Source organism: Colossoma macropomum, unplaced genomic scaffold (genome assembly GCF_904425465.1).
Source record: "Colossoma macropomum unplaced genomic scaffold, Colossoma_macropomum, whole genome shotgun sequence".
Lineage (NCBI taxonomy): Eukaryota > Metazoa > Chordata > Actinopteri > Characiformes > Serrasalmidae > Colossoma > Colossoma macropomum.
The window spans coordinates 19,249,604-19,265,861 of record NW_023494795.1 but is presented as its reverse complement, the minus strand read 5'-3'; the positions used below and the strand labels follow the sequence as shown (position 1 = coordinate 19,265,861).

Here is a 16,258-nt window from a genome sequence, read left to right as displayed (position 1 = left end):
AATAGCAGCTTGGAGCCATATCATGAAAATGGATTTTTCTTTGCATTTTTGAAATAACAGATAAACTGTTAAGCTGCAAAAACAGCCCATTGTTTTTGAGATGTCATGAAAACCAACACATTTACATTTATTCAGCCTAGAGCAGTTTAGCTCTGCCCATGAGGAGCGTTTTGGCCCGGACTGCTTTTTGAATGAAACAAAATAGAAGTTGGCAAATCAGAACAGACCTCATTTAAATATATTAGTCTTAAATGCACAGACTGTTTAATTCTAAGAGACAATGTGAGGTTGGAAAAAAGTCATATTACAATGAATTATAACTGTTGTTAATTAAAAAAACGATGTACAGCCATTATAACTGGGCCTCAGGGATAGTAGTAAAAGAAGTATAGTAAAAGAAAAGTGTGACAATATGAGTTTCCACAGACAAACAATGATACACGCTGTCCAATCACCTTGGACAGCTAAAGGTACAGCGGCTCTAAGTGTGTGAGGGCGGTGTAAAATCTGAACGCCTAGCGAGCTCCACAGCAGACGGCAGAGCAGCACGAGCCTTTAATGCTGGAGTTCGTCGTTATGGGTGTTTAATGGCAGCCTTCGTCACATATCAACGCCCTTTATTTCTTTTCCCCTTCCCTAGCCACAGAAGTTCCTTTTCTGTTCCTATTTTTAAGTACAAGTGATCTCAATTAAGGACCTCCACGAAGGCTGGAGGCGGCAGACAGTCATGCCAATAAGAGCAAAAAGGAAATTGCCTTTGTAGCCAATACCCCCCCTTCCCCCTTTACCCGCCCACCACAGCAAGCCTCCATCTCCACTCTGATTTCCAGACGAGGCTGCCATGCCGCATGCCGCACTCATCCAAAACAGCCAGAGGAAGGCACACAGAGTGCACCCTCTCCATTTTTACCCCCTTTATGGAAATTCGCCTTGCTCTGCCTCGTTTCTGTGCTTTCACTCATGCCATCCCTGCATGACTGCAATTTGCTGGGTAGACGGATCCTCTGCCTCACTTGTTCATACCTTGGCAAGTTCGGCTTTCAAGGCCGCACTGCTGTCTTCTGTAGTGATGTCACCAACCATTCAGCGACAAATAGTAATTATGGGCTTAGATCAAATCTAGGGATTGAGAGGAGTTGAGGAGGTCTTCCTGATGAGGTAAGGAATATGATTTCTGTGTATGTGTCATCTCTCTCTCGCGCTCTCTCTCTTTCTCTCTCCATCTCCCTGCCCCTATGTTGTGTTGCCTGCCAAGGATGGAAAGTAACTGTTTGAAACTGGAAGGTTCTGTGGCCCCATCAAAATGCTCCACACATAAAGCCATAATTAAGTGTCTCAAAAAATGCACCACTGTGAAATGGAGCCTTGATCCAGGGACTTAAGTGGCTGTATTTTTCCTCCAGACCGACGAAAGAACGCAGGACGAGAAAGAGAAAAAAAAAAGAAAAACACACAGAAAAACACTCATGTAGCACGTTACATAATCTCGGGGCTTTATGAATCTCAATTGGAGTCATTTGGATATCATTACAGCCCTGCAGCTCTGTGTCTCCTTTTGTTTATATTACCAGTCAACAATGGCTTCTTTGTCTCGTGTCATCACTTATAATAAGGTGTGGATCACCGTAGGGAGGGGGAAAAAAAAGTGTTTGTAGCACTGACTTTTGAACAAACTACTTGTCTGGCTGTGTCTGAACCTACTATGACTGACTTTCATTCTGTATGATTTCCCGCGGATGCCTGGTTGATGAGCTGGCCGCTACTGTCATCTCCATCTCAAGTTTTATCACGCCATCACCAGATCCTGGATCTGTTACACTGGGAGGCCTCTCTTTCCTTCTCTGTCCGTGCAAACTAAGCATATCACATCATCAGTTTTGAGCCAGATTAGCTCAGACATAAGAGGTTTAAAAAAAAGCAACAAGTGATGAACAGTGAACAGTAAGCCTGTGTCCTTGCTCGCGCTGAACGGCTTCAACCTCTTCGCCTCTGTGGCACATCCCAGCCAGCCAGCTGTGTGGGCTGCTCGCGGCTCATTAGAACATCAAACGGCAAGCCCGAAAGGAGTGGGCAGAGCCCCTGGTCTCAAGGCACAGTGAATGATTGAAATTAAGTGCGTACACCCCGCACCGATATTGCTGGCAGATGGCGCCCATACTGTACAGCAAAGTGGATTCAGATGTGACAAATGCTCTTTGATATCTCTTTGTGTATGACTTAACACGCAGCTCTGTTTGGGCATGTTGACAGCCCCTCTGTTCCTGCTATTAACTTTTATTTGCACCATCGTTTTATTTGATTGTCACGATACTAGCACATTTCTAAAGATGAATTACATTCGAGAGATCGCTACAGCGATCACTACAAACAGCCACATAAAACTACTTTCAACTTTTTTCCACTAGGCCCACTGCTTCTTGCCCTCAAGCGACTAAATGATGGAGAAAGCAATAAGTAGGCAAACCTGAGCCCCCAGACTGTTTGAATAATACGCAGTGCAATTTTAGTATGGATATGTTTAATACCATTACGACTTTAATTACAACTGTGCTGATTTATCTGTCCATAAATTTAAAGTTCATCTTTTAAATGTTGGCCAACCTGCTCCATATTTCTGGTCTTCTGGGCAGAAGGAGAGGCAGTGTAATTCAATACGCTTTTTTTCTCAATCATAACGATGTGCCATATGCATGTCAGGGCTTCCTGAGACGTTTTTTTATGTTCCTCCCACATCCTTAGACACACACACACCCTGCACATACATTAGTGCACTTCCCAGGACACACACAGTATACATAGAGATCACTAAGGCATACAAGCCTATTGTACTGAGTTAGAAATGAATCATACAGTCTCCATAAGCATTAACCCTGTAAATTTCCCAGGGATATTACATTCCAGGGCTTATATGTATGATTGCTTTTTTGTTTTTTTGGTGAAATTGAAAGAAGTAGAATTACTGAGTCAGCAGAAAAAACATGCTAAAATGTGAGTCACCCTGTAAAACCTGAAATAATAATTTAAAAGTCTCAGATCAGATTTGGTGGGAGCTTTTTGGAGCATGTCATACATCTTTATAAATTAACGTTACATGCACATGCTCAAAAAGAGATCCGGCTCCATGTTTAGGTCTCAGATGCCAAATCAACATTATAGTGATGAAAATTATAGTTAATATACTTACGTCCTGGCAAAACATGTGCTCAGCTAAGTTTTGACTAAGTTCTCTTTGAATACTCCTTCATCAAGCTCACATTCATCAGATTCATCCACGCTGTGAAGGGGTCCCAAGCACAACTGATTTTACAGTATGTTCTTCTGCATGTTGGGGGCATTACACATTCCCACCAGAGAGGTCTCCAAATCCCCAAAACTTTCATAGTGTATCTTTAAATAATTACATGGAAAACAATGCAAACTTAAAGGAATGGTTTAAAAAACACTTAATTTAGGTGTAGTCAATCATTCAAGACACTGGAGCTATGAAGCTAACATTGCACTAGAGGTCAATAGTCACCCAAATCCTTTCCATAAATACATCCCCAAGACTTCTCTCAATCCGCTAAAAACCCAAACTCCCAATGCACCAGACTCCATGCAGGCATATGCACGTTACAGATTACACCATTTCTCTTGTTTCTGTTTTTAAAAAACTACTGATCTAGAACTTTCTAGATATATGTTTATAAATTAAAAATGTAATCTAGTAGATTCTGTGAGGGAGTCAGAACACCTGTGGTCTAAAATGACCCCAGCATTCACTAACACTGTGAACCTTTGTTCATTTTTATATTTTAGAGTAAGTTATATTGTATCCTAAACCACACTGACAAGTCTATGATGAAGACTTGGATGGAGTTTTGAAGTGGGTTGAGAGAACCTCTATTGTTTATAAGCAGTGTTAGCCTTGTAGCTCCAGCGCTAATCTAAAAAAAATTGGACACCAAACATCTCGGCTGATCAACTACATCTGTTGTACGTGAAAACTGCTCAAGTGTGCCTTCTCGCTGAACCATTCCTTTAAGTTATGGGACTGAGGAACTCTCCCGAAGGTTCGGGGTATTTAAGGGGTTAAAAGCAATAAATGAAAATGCTGTCCCTTTTTAATGATCCAGTTTTCAGAGCAGGGAAAACAGTTAAAATCCCAAAGTTTTGTATGTAGCCCCACACTTCAGTTCCTCACTCTCATAATATAGCTTAGATACTAGTTTCATAGTAGTAACTGAATAATTCATTGCAATAAGATTCACTGCATTAAGATTAATTACTCAATAATAATGCATTGGTTCAAGGGGTTAAAACATGTGATCACTTATCTCCAATGCGCTTTCCTAGAGATGTATGTGAAATTAAGAAAAAACGAGAGTGAAGCTCAATATAACTGGACCCCTCTATGTAAATGAATTTACATGCTGTTCATGTGCACAGAGCAGAATTGTGGCTAGATTGTTTAGATGGGATACTGAATATGATACGTTGCAGCAATTTAAAATGTTTGAGAGGAAGACTGTGAACACAGTGCCTTCTACTGAGGACAGAGATTGCCATCTACATTATCGCAGAGTGAGCAGGGACTATTAACTCATTCTTTCACACTAATCATTGAGGCTATACATTGTTCTGTTATCATGTCATCCTCTGTTGTGTTTCTGTTTTACTCACTCTCTGATCTGTCTTTCCGGCCCCTTTGTCTCTGAAAAGCCGTCTGTCTGGATGACACGTAGACCGTGTCATTATTTAACGCCAACCGACAACTTTTTCTTTGCTGATTACTATTACAAATGAAGCGTAACCTCTACCGTCCTTTTTTAGAGTAATCATTTTAATTATTTAGTAGTTTTCAGATTCTGAGGTTGCTGATGCAGAGCCTGGACAGACTCATTTACTCAGTATTATGTATTACATTGCTCTGTCTGCACTGTGTACATTGTATATCTTTATGAATCTTAATTGCTGTATGTCCTATGCATGCTATGCTCTTTAACTCTTAAATGTTTGATACATGACCATGTCTTGACCGTGAGTTCTAAGAGGGGGATTCCACAGATTTTTCAAAAGTTCTGTATTAATGAGATGATCAAGGTGTAAACAAAGTCATTCAGAGCGGCTTGATGTGAAATGCTCTATTCTAGAGAGACTCACCGGGTCAGAATTATTCACAGTGAAGGTGATCGGAACGAGATATCTGAAGAGTTTAGTGCTTCTAAAAGTGACCTCACAGAAGGTTATGTGAAATAGTTACTAATATGCTATAATAGTTTCCTGTTATCTAACTTTTATTTTTTAAAAGTCATTTGTGGCAGTGGGGTACAGACAGGCTGTTGTAAGGCAAAACCTTTTTCACTGCTGGTTTTGGACAGTAAATAAAATGGCTATATTTGCATTTAGACGCAGCAACCCCTGGTTCCTATCTGTTGTATCACCACCACTGTAAAGAAATCAGAATCGTTCATTTCTCTCTCAGAATGACTTTGTTTACATCTCAATTATCAAATTATGCAGAATACAATGTACTAATAAATGAAGTGTTTTTATTATGATTCTAAATATCAATCATATACTGAAGAAGACTTTGAACTTGCCTAATTTTAGATTACATTTAAATAATATTGTATAATATTGTATTTCAGCAGCTACATTTAAAGTACTTTTGTACTTCAACTCAAGTAAAAATTTAATTCTTGAGTAATATTTTTCCAGGGGTATCTCTACTTTTACTCAAGTGCTGTACTTTGTCGACCACTAGATGTACCACATTTTATTCCTATGCAGCCACTTGACACGTTTGAATCATGTATATTCTAAACACCGTTTTTTCAGTGTAGCAGTTCAGCAGTCTTCTGAACAATTAATAAAGCCAACAGCTAATGAACAGCAGGATATCTGACCTTTCCTTAAAGAAATATGATACTACTGACTGACTTGAACATTCAGTCAGACCGTCACTGTATACATAGCCCTGGTTGCGTTAGCTTCCCTGTGACTTCAGGCACCACGTGCTGGAGAGACATCAGGCTAATGAGGGCCTGACTGGAGCGCTAACCCACAAAAGAGCAAAGCACAGAAACCCTCGCCTTCAAAGGGTAACCGCACTGGAGGCAACAAACACTCGCCTCCTATAAGCTCATTTCATTTCGCCGACCGCAGCTTTTTTCCCTGAGTTATGCAGAGCTCATTCCCACACTGGGAGTTTAGCTAGGCTACCTGTTTAACCTGACAGGACAGATACGCGGCTAACGCGAGTTAGCAAAACTGACAGGAGAGCGACACGAACCGCCGGGAGATTTATACTGTTTACATCCGGAACAGCAGCACTGCTTGGAGGGTAGCTTGCTACTGAACTTTGACAGCCTGTTACAAAAACCTGAAGAAAACTAAGAGTTTTGCTTTTCTTAAAACTCTGAACATTATACCTAGCGTATCTCTGTGAAGAGTAAAAAGTACGATTGTTTCCATAGACACGGGCGTGTTATCGTGATATAGTAAAATATAACAACAAGCTGAGTTTTGATTCAGGAAAACGGAGTAGCTGTGGACTGTACACATCACCAACTGAACCGTCCTGAGTGCAGTGTGTGTATGTGTGTGTGTGTGTGTGTGTGGGAGAGAGAGGGGGAGAGAGAGAGCGAACGTGTGTGTGTGTGTGTTTCGACACCCGCAGCACTTCCGAAGCTCATTTGAGGCTGACTGGCACGGCTGCTAAATCGCTGCTTATTCAGACAGACCGAGTTCAGTCGGTAGCCTAACTTTAGAGGAGAGTAAGTTATAGCCTCGCCTTTAGCTCACTCTCGGGCTCGCCTTAACTTACCTCCTCTGCTCTCCGCTCATTCGGACTGCTGTGATGCGCATTCCCGTAGATCCGAGCGCCAGCCGGAGGTTCAGCCCCCCGTCCAGCAGTCTGCAGCCGGTGCCGGTGAAGATGAACGAGGGAAACCCGAACGCAGGGCAGCCAGAGGCGGCGGGGCCGAGGCTCCGGCCCGCTGACAACCGCTCCATGGCCGAGATCATCGCCGACCACCCGGCCGAGCTGGTCCGCACTGACAGCCCGAACTTCCTCTGCTCCGTGCTGCCCTCTCACTGGAGGTGTAACAAAACTCTGCCCGTCGCCTTCAAGGTAAGCCTCGTTTTTTTCTTCCTTTTTTTTTCAGGGAGGAAAGTAATATAATAAGTATGGTTAACGAATTATGGGCTAATGTGGTACATGAGGCATTCTGTGTTATGACTTTTAGGCTGCTGGTTTGCACTCCAAAAAACTGTACGCTTGTTTAAAGTGCTATTCTTTATCAGACCACTCACTGTGTTTCTTATGAAGGTTGGAGATTGTTTGTTTGTTTGTTTGTTTGTTTGCTGACCTCAGTTTTCGGACGCGTTCACTGTTTGATTTTGTGGGATAATTCATCTACAGGATGCTTCATGATCTTGGACCTTTAGTTAATTAGGCTTAATAGCCGTTTATTACTCAGCGTATCTGTGTGTAGTTAAATGTCTGACTGTCTGGCTGCGTTTTTTCCACTGTAAAGCATTTGTGAAAGAGCGCTTTCCTTTCAGCTGTTTTTTTTTCTTTTTGCGGTTTTGTCGGATTGCCCTTCGTATGTGGTCAGAGTCTTTTTTTTAATTAATTTTATTTGAGGTTTTATTTACCACAAAACAGCGGCATTTTTGTTTGCGAATTAAATGATCTTATCTTAAACTCTTTAGACGCAAATGGAGAGGCAGTGAGCTGAGGGCAATCTGGGTTCCACATGTGTTTCTCCTCGTGGTCTATGACATGTAACCCTGTTTGTGAAATTGTTTTGTTATTAAAATGAGACCTAAAATATAAATAATAGAGGGCAAGTTACAGTACTTCTTCTAGTGTAACAAATGGTATACAAATAATCATACATTTTATTAATATGTAATTTTCGTTATAACTAATGTTCATAATGAGAGTTAAAGATTAGAAACGTGAGAAACGTGAAATCTGTATGACGTGATGACGTTTTTACCATACACCACGTGCGTGACGTCAGATTAAGTCCGAAAGTGAGGAGGAATATTGTTCATTCTTATTTAGGCTTATATTTTTATAATTTTGTGCAGACACATTTTATTTATAGAAACATTTAAGATAAATCCTTTTTATTTCATTTTATTTATTTATCCATTTTTCATATACATATATGACCACATCAAATTCTCAGGAGTAGGCAGGTACCAGGGCTCCTGTCATGACATACTTTGTTTTGGAAGTGTTCATCACTGTAGTCAGTGCTGTCTCCCTGCAGGTAGTGGCCCTGGGAGAGGTTCCTGATGGGACAGTGGTCACAGTGATGGCTGGAAACGATGAGAATTACTCAGCCGAGCTGCGGAATGCCTCTGGGGTGATGAAGAACCAGGTGGCACGCTTCAATGACCTGCGCTTTGTGGGTCGTAGTGGGAGAGGTTAGTGCACCTTCTGGCTATAAACCTATCTATATCATGACTTGGCAACTTTTTAAAAAGTGTAGTTAGAACTTTTTAGAACATTTATTTTCACGGTCATGAAAGACTGTCAGAATCTTGGCTGCACTCCTTTGGCAGCAGGACAGAAATCAGTTGATGGAAAAAAAAAAACAGCTATCATTGAGCTGTCATCATAGTTTAGTAGGGTAAAGCCAGGTTGTCTCCTGTGTGTAATTATCAGGTCTGATCCACTTAATGCCTATTTACTGATGTTTACACAAGTGGATCTGTAAGTAGATTAGATTATGTGAAGGATACTGTGTTGACACAAGATAAGAGGGGTTTACACAATAAGGGTGCACTGTACTTTGGTAGTTTTTAATGTTAGCCAATGATTTCTATTTATTTCTGTACTTAGTGACTACCCACACCTGTCCCTAGCCTGCACACATCCTGCACCTAAGAGTAATGTTTCTCAGGAGAGGACGTGTAATGAGCTTGTGCGGTCATATGGGGACACACGACATTCTTTGAATAATTACAGCCAGTGAGTTTACTTACCATATCAGTTACGAGCCAATGCCGCTTTAAAACCACATCACAGCAGATCCAGAGACAACGTGTTCATTAAGTTGCAGGTTTGTGTGCATTCCTTACTTGGCCTAGAAGCAATGCCCAGATCTCGGTCTGATAGTTACTGATGATTTACTCCTCTATAGTAGTAGTTCTGATAGTATTAAATAAAGAATGTTGTGCATATAAATATATTATTCTCAGTCCTGAGACTGCATTTGCAACTTATGTCAGACATCAGTAGTTAGTGAACTAGAGTGGATGCTGAGCAAGTTTGTCTTTCTTATTTTGCCAGCTGAGAGGTTCCTCAGGAAAGAAAAGAAAATATGCAAATTATTGACAGACTGATATGTTAGTTGGTTGATAATTCATTCTGCAGAATTATGGATATGTGCTAAATTTAGCTGATAAAGCATTCAAATTTAGGCATTTTACTTTGTAACAAACACATCCAATTCTTAGCATAATCATTTACTTGAAGATTTAACCCCTTTAATGCCCAGGACCGGGCAGGTGAAGGCTTTCATTCCTCATAAAATTTAAGAACAAGTCAGCCATGTTGTTATGCTGCCTTCAAGTCGTGTTGGAAATATCGTATTTACAAGATGGATGCACATGAACGGCACCACAATGTCGTATTTACTGGTGGGAAACTCAGATTTTTCAATGAGCCCCAAGTTTCCGAGTTGGGGGTGTGTCAACAAAAAAAACAATGATAGCCGCTGATAAACTGGCCATATTTCAGTTAATCATCAGCCACAACATTAACACCGCAGGCTGAAACCATCCGCACGTGGAAATACAGATATAATGTATATACACAGACTCTCTTTCAAGGTTTTGTCCTGACAGCAAGGACATATATGTATATATATATAAACATCATTGTTAAAATAACAAAACACATGGAAGGAGTCGAAAGCCATTCCCTTGCAAGAATAACATGTTATAATACAAAAAACTAACCAAAGAAAACTTATTAACAAATTAACAGAAACTTGATATTCATATTTGACAGTTTACAATTGACAATCTGACAATCATATCAGTCAGTAAAACAGTACTTAAACCCTTTTCACAATTACCATAAAATGTAATTTAGTCCTGTTTTGTGGGTCCTCCAGTTTTTGCGTTATGTATTTTTTCTTCAATAAAGTTGATGGAATGATTTAAAATACTGGAAACCAAATTGAATATCGAATTCATAATTGAGCAAGCAAGTCAGCAATTATAAAAGTGTTTTTATTGTATTAAATGGGATTTTTTTTGTGGGCTGTATTGTGTCCTAGCTAATCTGATAACAGAGTTACATGGAAAAATAAATATTATATTAATAATATAATAAATATTATGTGATTGTATTAATTAAAAATATCTGAGAAAATTTCTGTTCAACCACTAGAATGGCCACTAGGGGTCCTGCAGAAAAAGGCTACCTAAAACTACTGGAGTCTGGAATGTTTAACTCATATTGGCCAGTATTCATGGTCACTGGAATTTTTAGCTCTTGAAGTTGGTATTGCATCAGTCACACAGTTTTCAAATTTGCACGTATTAGATTACTTAGAAGTCTGTTCATGTTTCACAACTAGCAGGAGCATTTCAGGTTGTTTTTCATCATTACAAAAGAGATTCTGGGAGTCTGATAATGCAGCACTGGAACCGTGTTTTGAGATTGTATGTGCAGTGCCAGATGTGTGTGAGTGTTGCCATAGCATTCCGCCCACTTCTTCCTGTCTTTTTAACCAACCGATGCCATTTCTGAGGAAGAACCGTTAGGCCGCCATGTTAATCTCCTGCATTCCCTTCTGAAACCCCATGAGAGTACAATTTGTCTGGGATGCTTGTTTAGGGAAGTTGACTGATGAGCAAGGTTTGTTGATGTGAATGCCACTCTGTAATGCTGTTTAATCCTTAGTTAGGCTGCTCCTCCCCAGCCACCCTCATCAAAGAGATAAAATCTAGATTAGGGATTTTCCCAAATGAAGAAATAGTGTTTTAATTGAGCAGAAAGCCCCCTTTATATCCCTGGTTAAATTGGAAAAACTTCATTCAGATATGTAAAACGCATGGGTGTTTCTGCTGTCAGCACCTAAGCTTGTAAATGTTTTTGTGTTTGCGCAGGGAAGAGCTTCACCCTGACGATTACAGTGTTCACAAATCCACCGCAAGTGGCCACTTACCACAGAGCCATTAAGGTGACCGTGGATGGACCAAGAGAGCCAAGGAGTGAGTGGCCCTCAATATTACACACTGCTCGCTCTAACCACATCTCTGCATTCAGTCTTTACACACACACACACCTTCCTCTTACACTGTGGTTCTGCTTCATTACCTGTTTGTGGTCATTGAATTTGCATGACTTTTCAGTCTCACATCATCTATTCCTCTGTTGGTTTAGATTTTTAGATGTTAAACCTTGGATATAGGATAAGAAGAAGTCTAAACAATAACTGGCCACATTTTTAAGGACTTAATAACTTCGGAATCACTCGTCATATAAATAATTGCTCTTATTTTATTCATTTTAAATTATACAGTGCAGACTGAAATACCATAAGCTAGATGCCAGAAAACATTACAAGATGTTTTATTCCATATTTCAAGTTTTTTTAAACACAAAAACATTTTTAATGATAGGTTATATCATGTATACTTATATTACCTGTAAATAAATAACATTTAATTATTTATTATTTATCCTAATTTCTTGACAAGTTATCTGCCTGAGATTTAATTACCACATTTTAAATAGGAGGCATTGTGGATATTAATTTTACTATAACTTCATTTTCACTGTTATACAGCTTTACCAGCAATTATAGAATCATGTATAGCTCTGTTCATCATTCTGGACACATTTCAGATTTCTTCATTTTTCAATTTGTAGAGTAGTAGCATCAAAATGCAGTCATTTCATACATTTATCCGCAACATTTTTTATTTTATTGAAAGCAATGATTCCAAACATTTAAATAGTGATTTCAAACTTTTAAACACTAGTGTGATAAAATTTATACTCTAGGCTTATTTTTTTTCATTATGCCTCAGGCTTATTATATAATTAATACTGTAAATATTCAGTAACACATTATGAAATCTAATATGCAAAGAATGTATTTATGAGATTGAGGAGGAAGAGAAGTCTTAGAGTTTAAAGAGGTACTTCAGTTTATCATCATCTCTGTCTGCTGTATCTGTAGCATATGGCCAGTGACCACAGGCAACAGATAAGCACAGAAAACCTGTTGACATAACATACATTTATAATAGAAGCCAGTGGGCAGGCGCTGAGTGCGTTTCAAACGTTACCATTTTTTCCCTTTCTAAGTACTGGGGAATTATGGGGAATTTTGAAATTATTGCAGTAATTGACTTTATGCTACAGATGTGACAGATAGATAGTATTCTCTTTAAGGGAAGAGGTTTTAGTACAGTGCTGTGGAACAGTTAATGGCTTTAGTTGGGCTCTTATTCTTTTTGTTGAAAAGCAAAGTCATTACACATTACATTACATAGAGTACGCGTACTAAAGTCTTTCGTTACAATATATCTTAAGGGGAAATTAAACAGATTTTGCAGAATTTCTGCATAATTAGATGGTTAAAATGTAAAGTCATTCAGAGTGGTTTAATGTGAAATGGTTTATTCCAGAGAAATTTATCTGTTCAGAATTTTTCACAGTGGTGGTGACAGAAACCAGACATCTGAGGTGTTTTATGAAATGATTATAAATTATAGATTCATTTTTTTGTAAAGCTTTGGCCTAAAATGTATTTTTAAGTACATTCATGGTTGAGAGGTAACAAGTAAGGCATTGTAAGGCAAAAAACAATCCCTAAGAAAACTTATTTTTTATTCTTTATTTATCATTACCAACGTTACTTATAAAAGCTTAGGAGATACTGCTCATTTTGAATAGTAAACAAAATACTGTATTTGCAATGTAGACTTCGCAACCCCTGGTTCCTTTCACCACCATTGTTAAGAAAGCCAAGTCAGTAAGTTTTATGTACAATGCTCAATTTCACATCAGCTCACTCTGAATGACTTTGTTTTTGTGATAAATTTATGTCTAAATAAAAAATAGGTGGACTTTGCTGTAATTTGTGGAATTAAACAGTATTTATCATTAGTTTAAAATCATTTTTTGTTTAAAATTTCCTGGTAGTTGACCAGTCTCTCAGTGTGATCATAACAAGTTGTCAGTGTAGGTGTGGGAGTAGACTGCACAGAGGCTCCACTGGGGTGCCATTGTGCTAACATCAGCTCATTTTAATGAGCCTTATAAAATATAGTGGGAGAAAAAGGACTTGACTACATCTTTCAGAGCCAACTGGTCTGGAGTGCAGCTGTTTTACTTTATCATGAAAAAAATATATACTCTCATCTTGGCATAGGAATCAACCCTATCACATCGCGAGCAACATTTCTCTCCCCTTCCCTCTCTCTTACTGCAGTCTCAATGAACACATATGGTCCTGGTATTTGAAGGCACTTGGACGCACTGGCTGTATGGTCTTGATTCTTCATTGTATTAAAACGGCCTCTAGCAATTGCAGAACTTTTCTTTGATGTTGAAGACTTCCTATGCATCTGCCCCATCTTGAAACGTACTTTTGAGAGGCCGATGACTTCCATGTTATTGTGCCCGGAAACAGATGAGAAGTTCAGAGGACATGAAGATATGTCCAGAGCTCAAGCCTTTTTTATGCTCCTGAACACTTTATGCTAGATAGTATTATGCTGTCAGAGAAAGGCCACATTTCTTCAGTTTCACATTTCTTTTTCAGTCCCATAAGAAAATAGCACTCTGCTATTTTAAGAGGCGGCAGCCATTCGAACATGATGTATTGATAATAAGTCAGTTCGCTAATTAGGCACAGACGAAGAAGAAAGCAGTGGTCAGAAAAGAGAAGCTTTTGCATAGCAGGTCACTGATGGTGATCACTGGGTTGGAAAGGCATGTGCCCTCATAATAATGTTGTATTTCAGCACTTCCTTAACACTGGGATTCTGCATCATTAAACCTCCAATTGGTGTTAATGAGAGGGCAATTAAGGAAGAGGCCCAGCTCACTAGGCCAGACAATGCTAACAGTGTACTGTCAGAAAACTTTCACCAACCAAACACCTGAAAGAACACTTCTTCTGATTCACTTGTCGCCAATTATATTTGTTATGCTTCAGACCATTTATGTGTGATTTAGAAATAGTATGTGCATGTTTTTGTACAAAAAGTGTCATTTTTAGTCAAAATATCCTTTGCTCATTACGTTACGGGCCCCTGTGTCCTAATACTGACGCTGTTCATTTATGCTTTCTTTCCCCTTGTCTGTCTACGGGGCCTCACACTTAGCTGAATATGTAGCAGATATTAGTTCAGCACAGTCTGTGCATTATTAATATGTTTATGTGTTTAAATAGGCCCTGATGGGTGCCATATGAACCCTTCAGGGGTGGGGGCTGCCAGTGCAGTATGCATATGTGCAAGTGCATGAAAGGGCAAGGCAGTGTGAGTGTTAAAAACCTGGTGTCATAAACACGTCTGTGCATACTGACACCATTCTTTTGGTTAAGGACTTTATTTTTACATTCTAGACCTTTGCATATCTCTGCCATAGGTTGATTTCAGTAGCCCTGCACTGTTACATAGAAAAATGTGATGCATTGAATTTGCTCGATTCAAATGTGTACATCATTGCTGCATAGATAAAATATGTTCTAACACAAGTGTTGTCAAAAGGCGGTAAACTGAAGGACTTAATAAGATTTACTAAGAGAGGCGCTACTCAACAACAGTCTACCCACACTTTGCACTGGTGGGAGTGGCCAATTTAGTGGTTTATCTACTAAGAGCTTCAAATGAAGACAGGCACAACTTCATAATTAAAGCTGCACTATGTAAGATTTTTGGTAAAATTGAAAGAAGGAACATTATTGAGTTAGGAAAAAAAAACAGTAAAATATGCTGGATGTCACCCTGTAAAGCCTAAGTCAAAGGTGTTGGGTTGAATTTCACAGGAGTTTTTCTGACAACATCATAGTCTTTATGTCACACACATAAGCTCAGAAAGAAGATCCAGCTTGATGTTTAGGTCTCAAATGCAAAATTAACTTTATACTGTTCAAGGTATGATAATAAAAGTATATAATTCACTTACATTCTTGGGAGACATGTCACTCATTACATTTTGACTGAGTTCTCTTTAAATATTTCCTAAAACTTTTTAGTTTTAAGTCATCGAATTGGCAATTAGACAATTAGAAGTGTTTTTTTTCTTTGAAAATATGTAAATAAATGTGTTTGAAAAACTCTCTCTATTTTCTGAGCGATACACTGACAGCTATGTTTGCGGCAAAAATAAGACAAGCCTCTCACAAGTGTTAAATCATGCATACTGTGTTGTTACTATCAGTTTTGGTTATTCAGAAAAGGTGATTATAATTATAATAATTATAATAATCCTCTCCCAGTGTTTTGTGCTTTGGAAGAACCGTGACCGCCCCTTTGGTCTTACTTTGGGCAGGTTTATTGCACCTATTTAGTAAATCGTGACGGCCACTTGTTAACATTAATATAAAGTTTGTGACAAAAAGAACATAATTCAAAAGTATATATTAATATATTAAGTAGATTCAGTTCATCACAGCGAGTCACTTTTTGTGTATTGGTGGGCTGTACTTCCACAAGTAGAGAATCCACTGACACTGGCATGCATTTAAGAAAGATCATTTTTTCCATTTTTGTTCAATGATAGCATAATTTTGTTTTTGGCTGTGTTTTGTGAAATGATTTATATCCATGCTGTTTGCTCTTGTCAGGAGTCTGAAAAATGCCTGTAGGGTTATGGCTTTTGCTTCTTGGCCAGCGACACTCATTGCTCTTGTGTGTGTGCAGTCATTCGGGGGGTAACTCAGGCTTTGCAGTAACTCCTAATAGCACTCATTAAAAGTCATTTGAACTAATAGATGGGGCGGGGCTGGTTAAACCAACACACTTGCGCTAGAGGCCCCATGTAATTATAGAACGTATGTCGGACTGTCATGCTTTGTAACACGTTTAGAATGATCTCTGTGCAGTACGTGTCTCCACTTGAATCATGACAGAAGTCCAGTGTTGCAGTGTGTGGGGATTAGAAGAGGCCAGGTGCTCCTTTCAAAGGTTTTACTTGCAGTTTAACAGAATCCAGCATATTACTCTCGTTGTTTTGACACATTTGACACATCAGCTTGTTGAATGGGAACAATAACTGGCTTAC

At 39.0% G+C, this 16,258-nt stretch overlaps 1 protein-coding gene across 3 annotated transcripts in view; it reads left to right on the top strand.

The window, feature by feature from the left end:
• The window catches only part of runx2b (RUNX family transcription factor 2b), a 45,585-nt gene that overhangs the window by 13,432 nt on the left and 15,895 nt on the right, over positions 1-16,258 (top strand). For all 3 annotated transcript variants that reach the window (XM_036581739.1, XM_036581737.1, XM_036581738.1), the window contains 3 exons: positions 6,858-7,114; positions 8,268-8,424; positions 11,122-11,226. In XM_036581739.1, the coding sequence (XP_036437632.1) occupies positions 6,858-7,114; positions 8,268-8,424; positions 11,122-11,226 (519 nt within the window). The remainder of the gene's footprint in view (positions 1-6,857; positions 7,115-8,267; positions 8,425-11,121; positions 11,227-16,258) is intronic.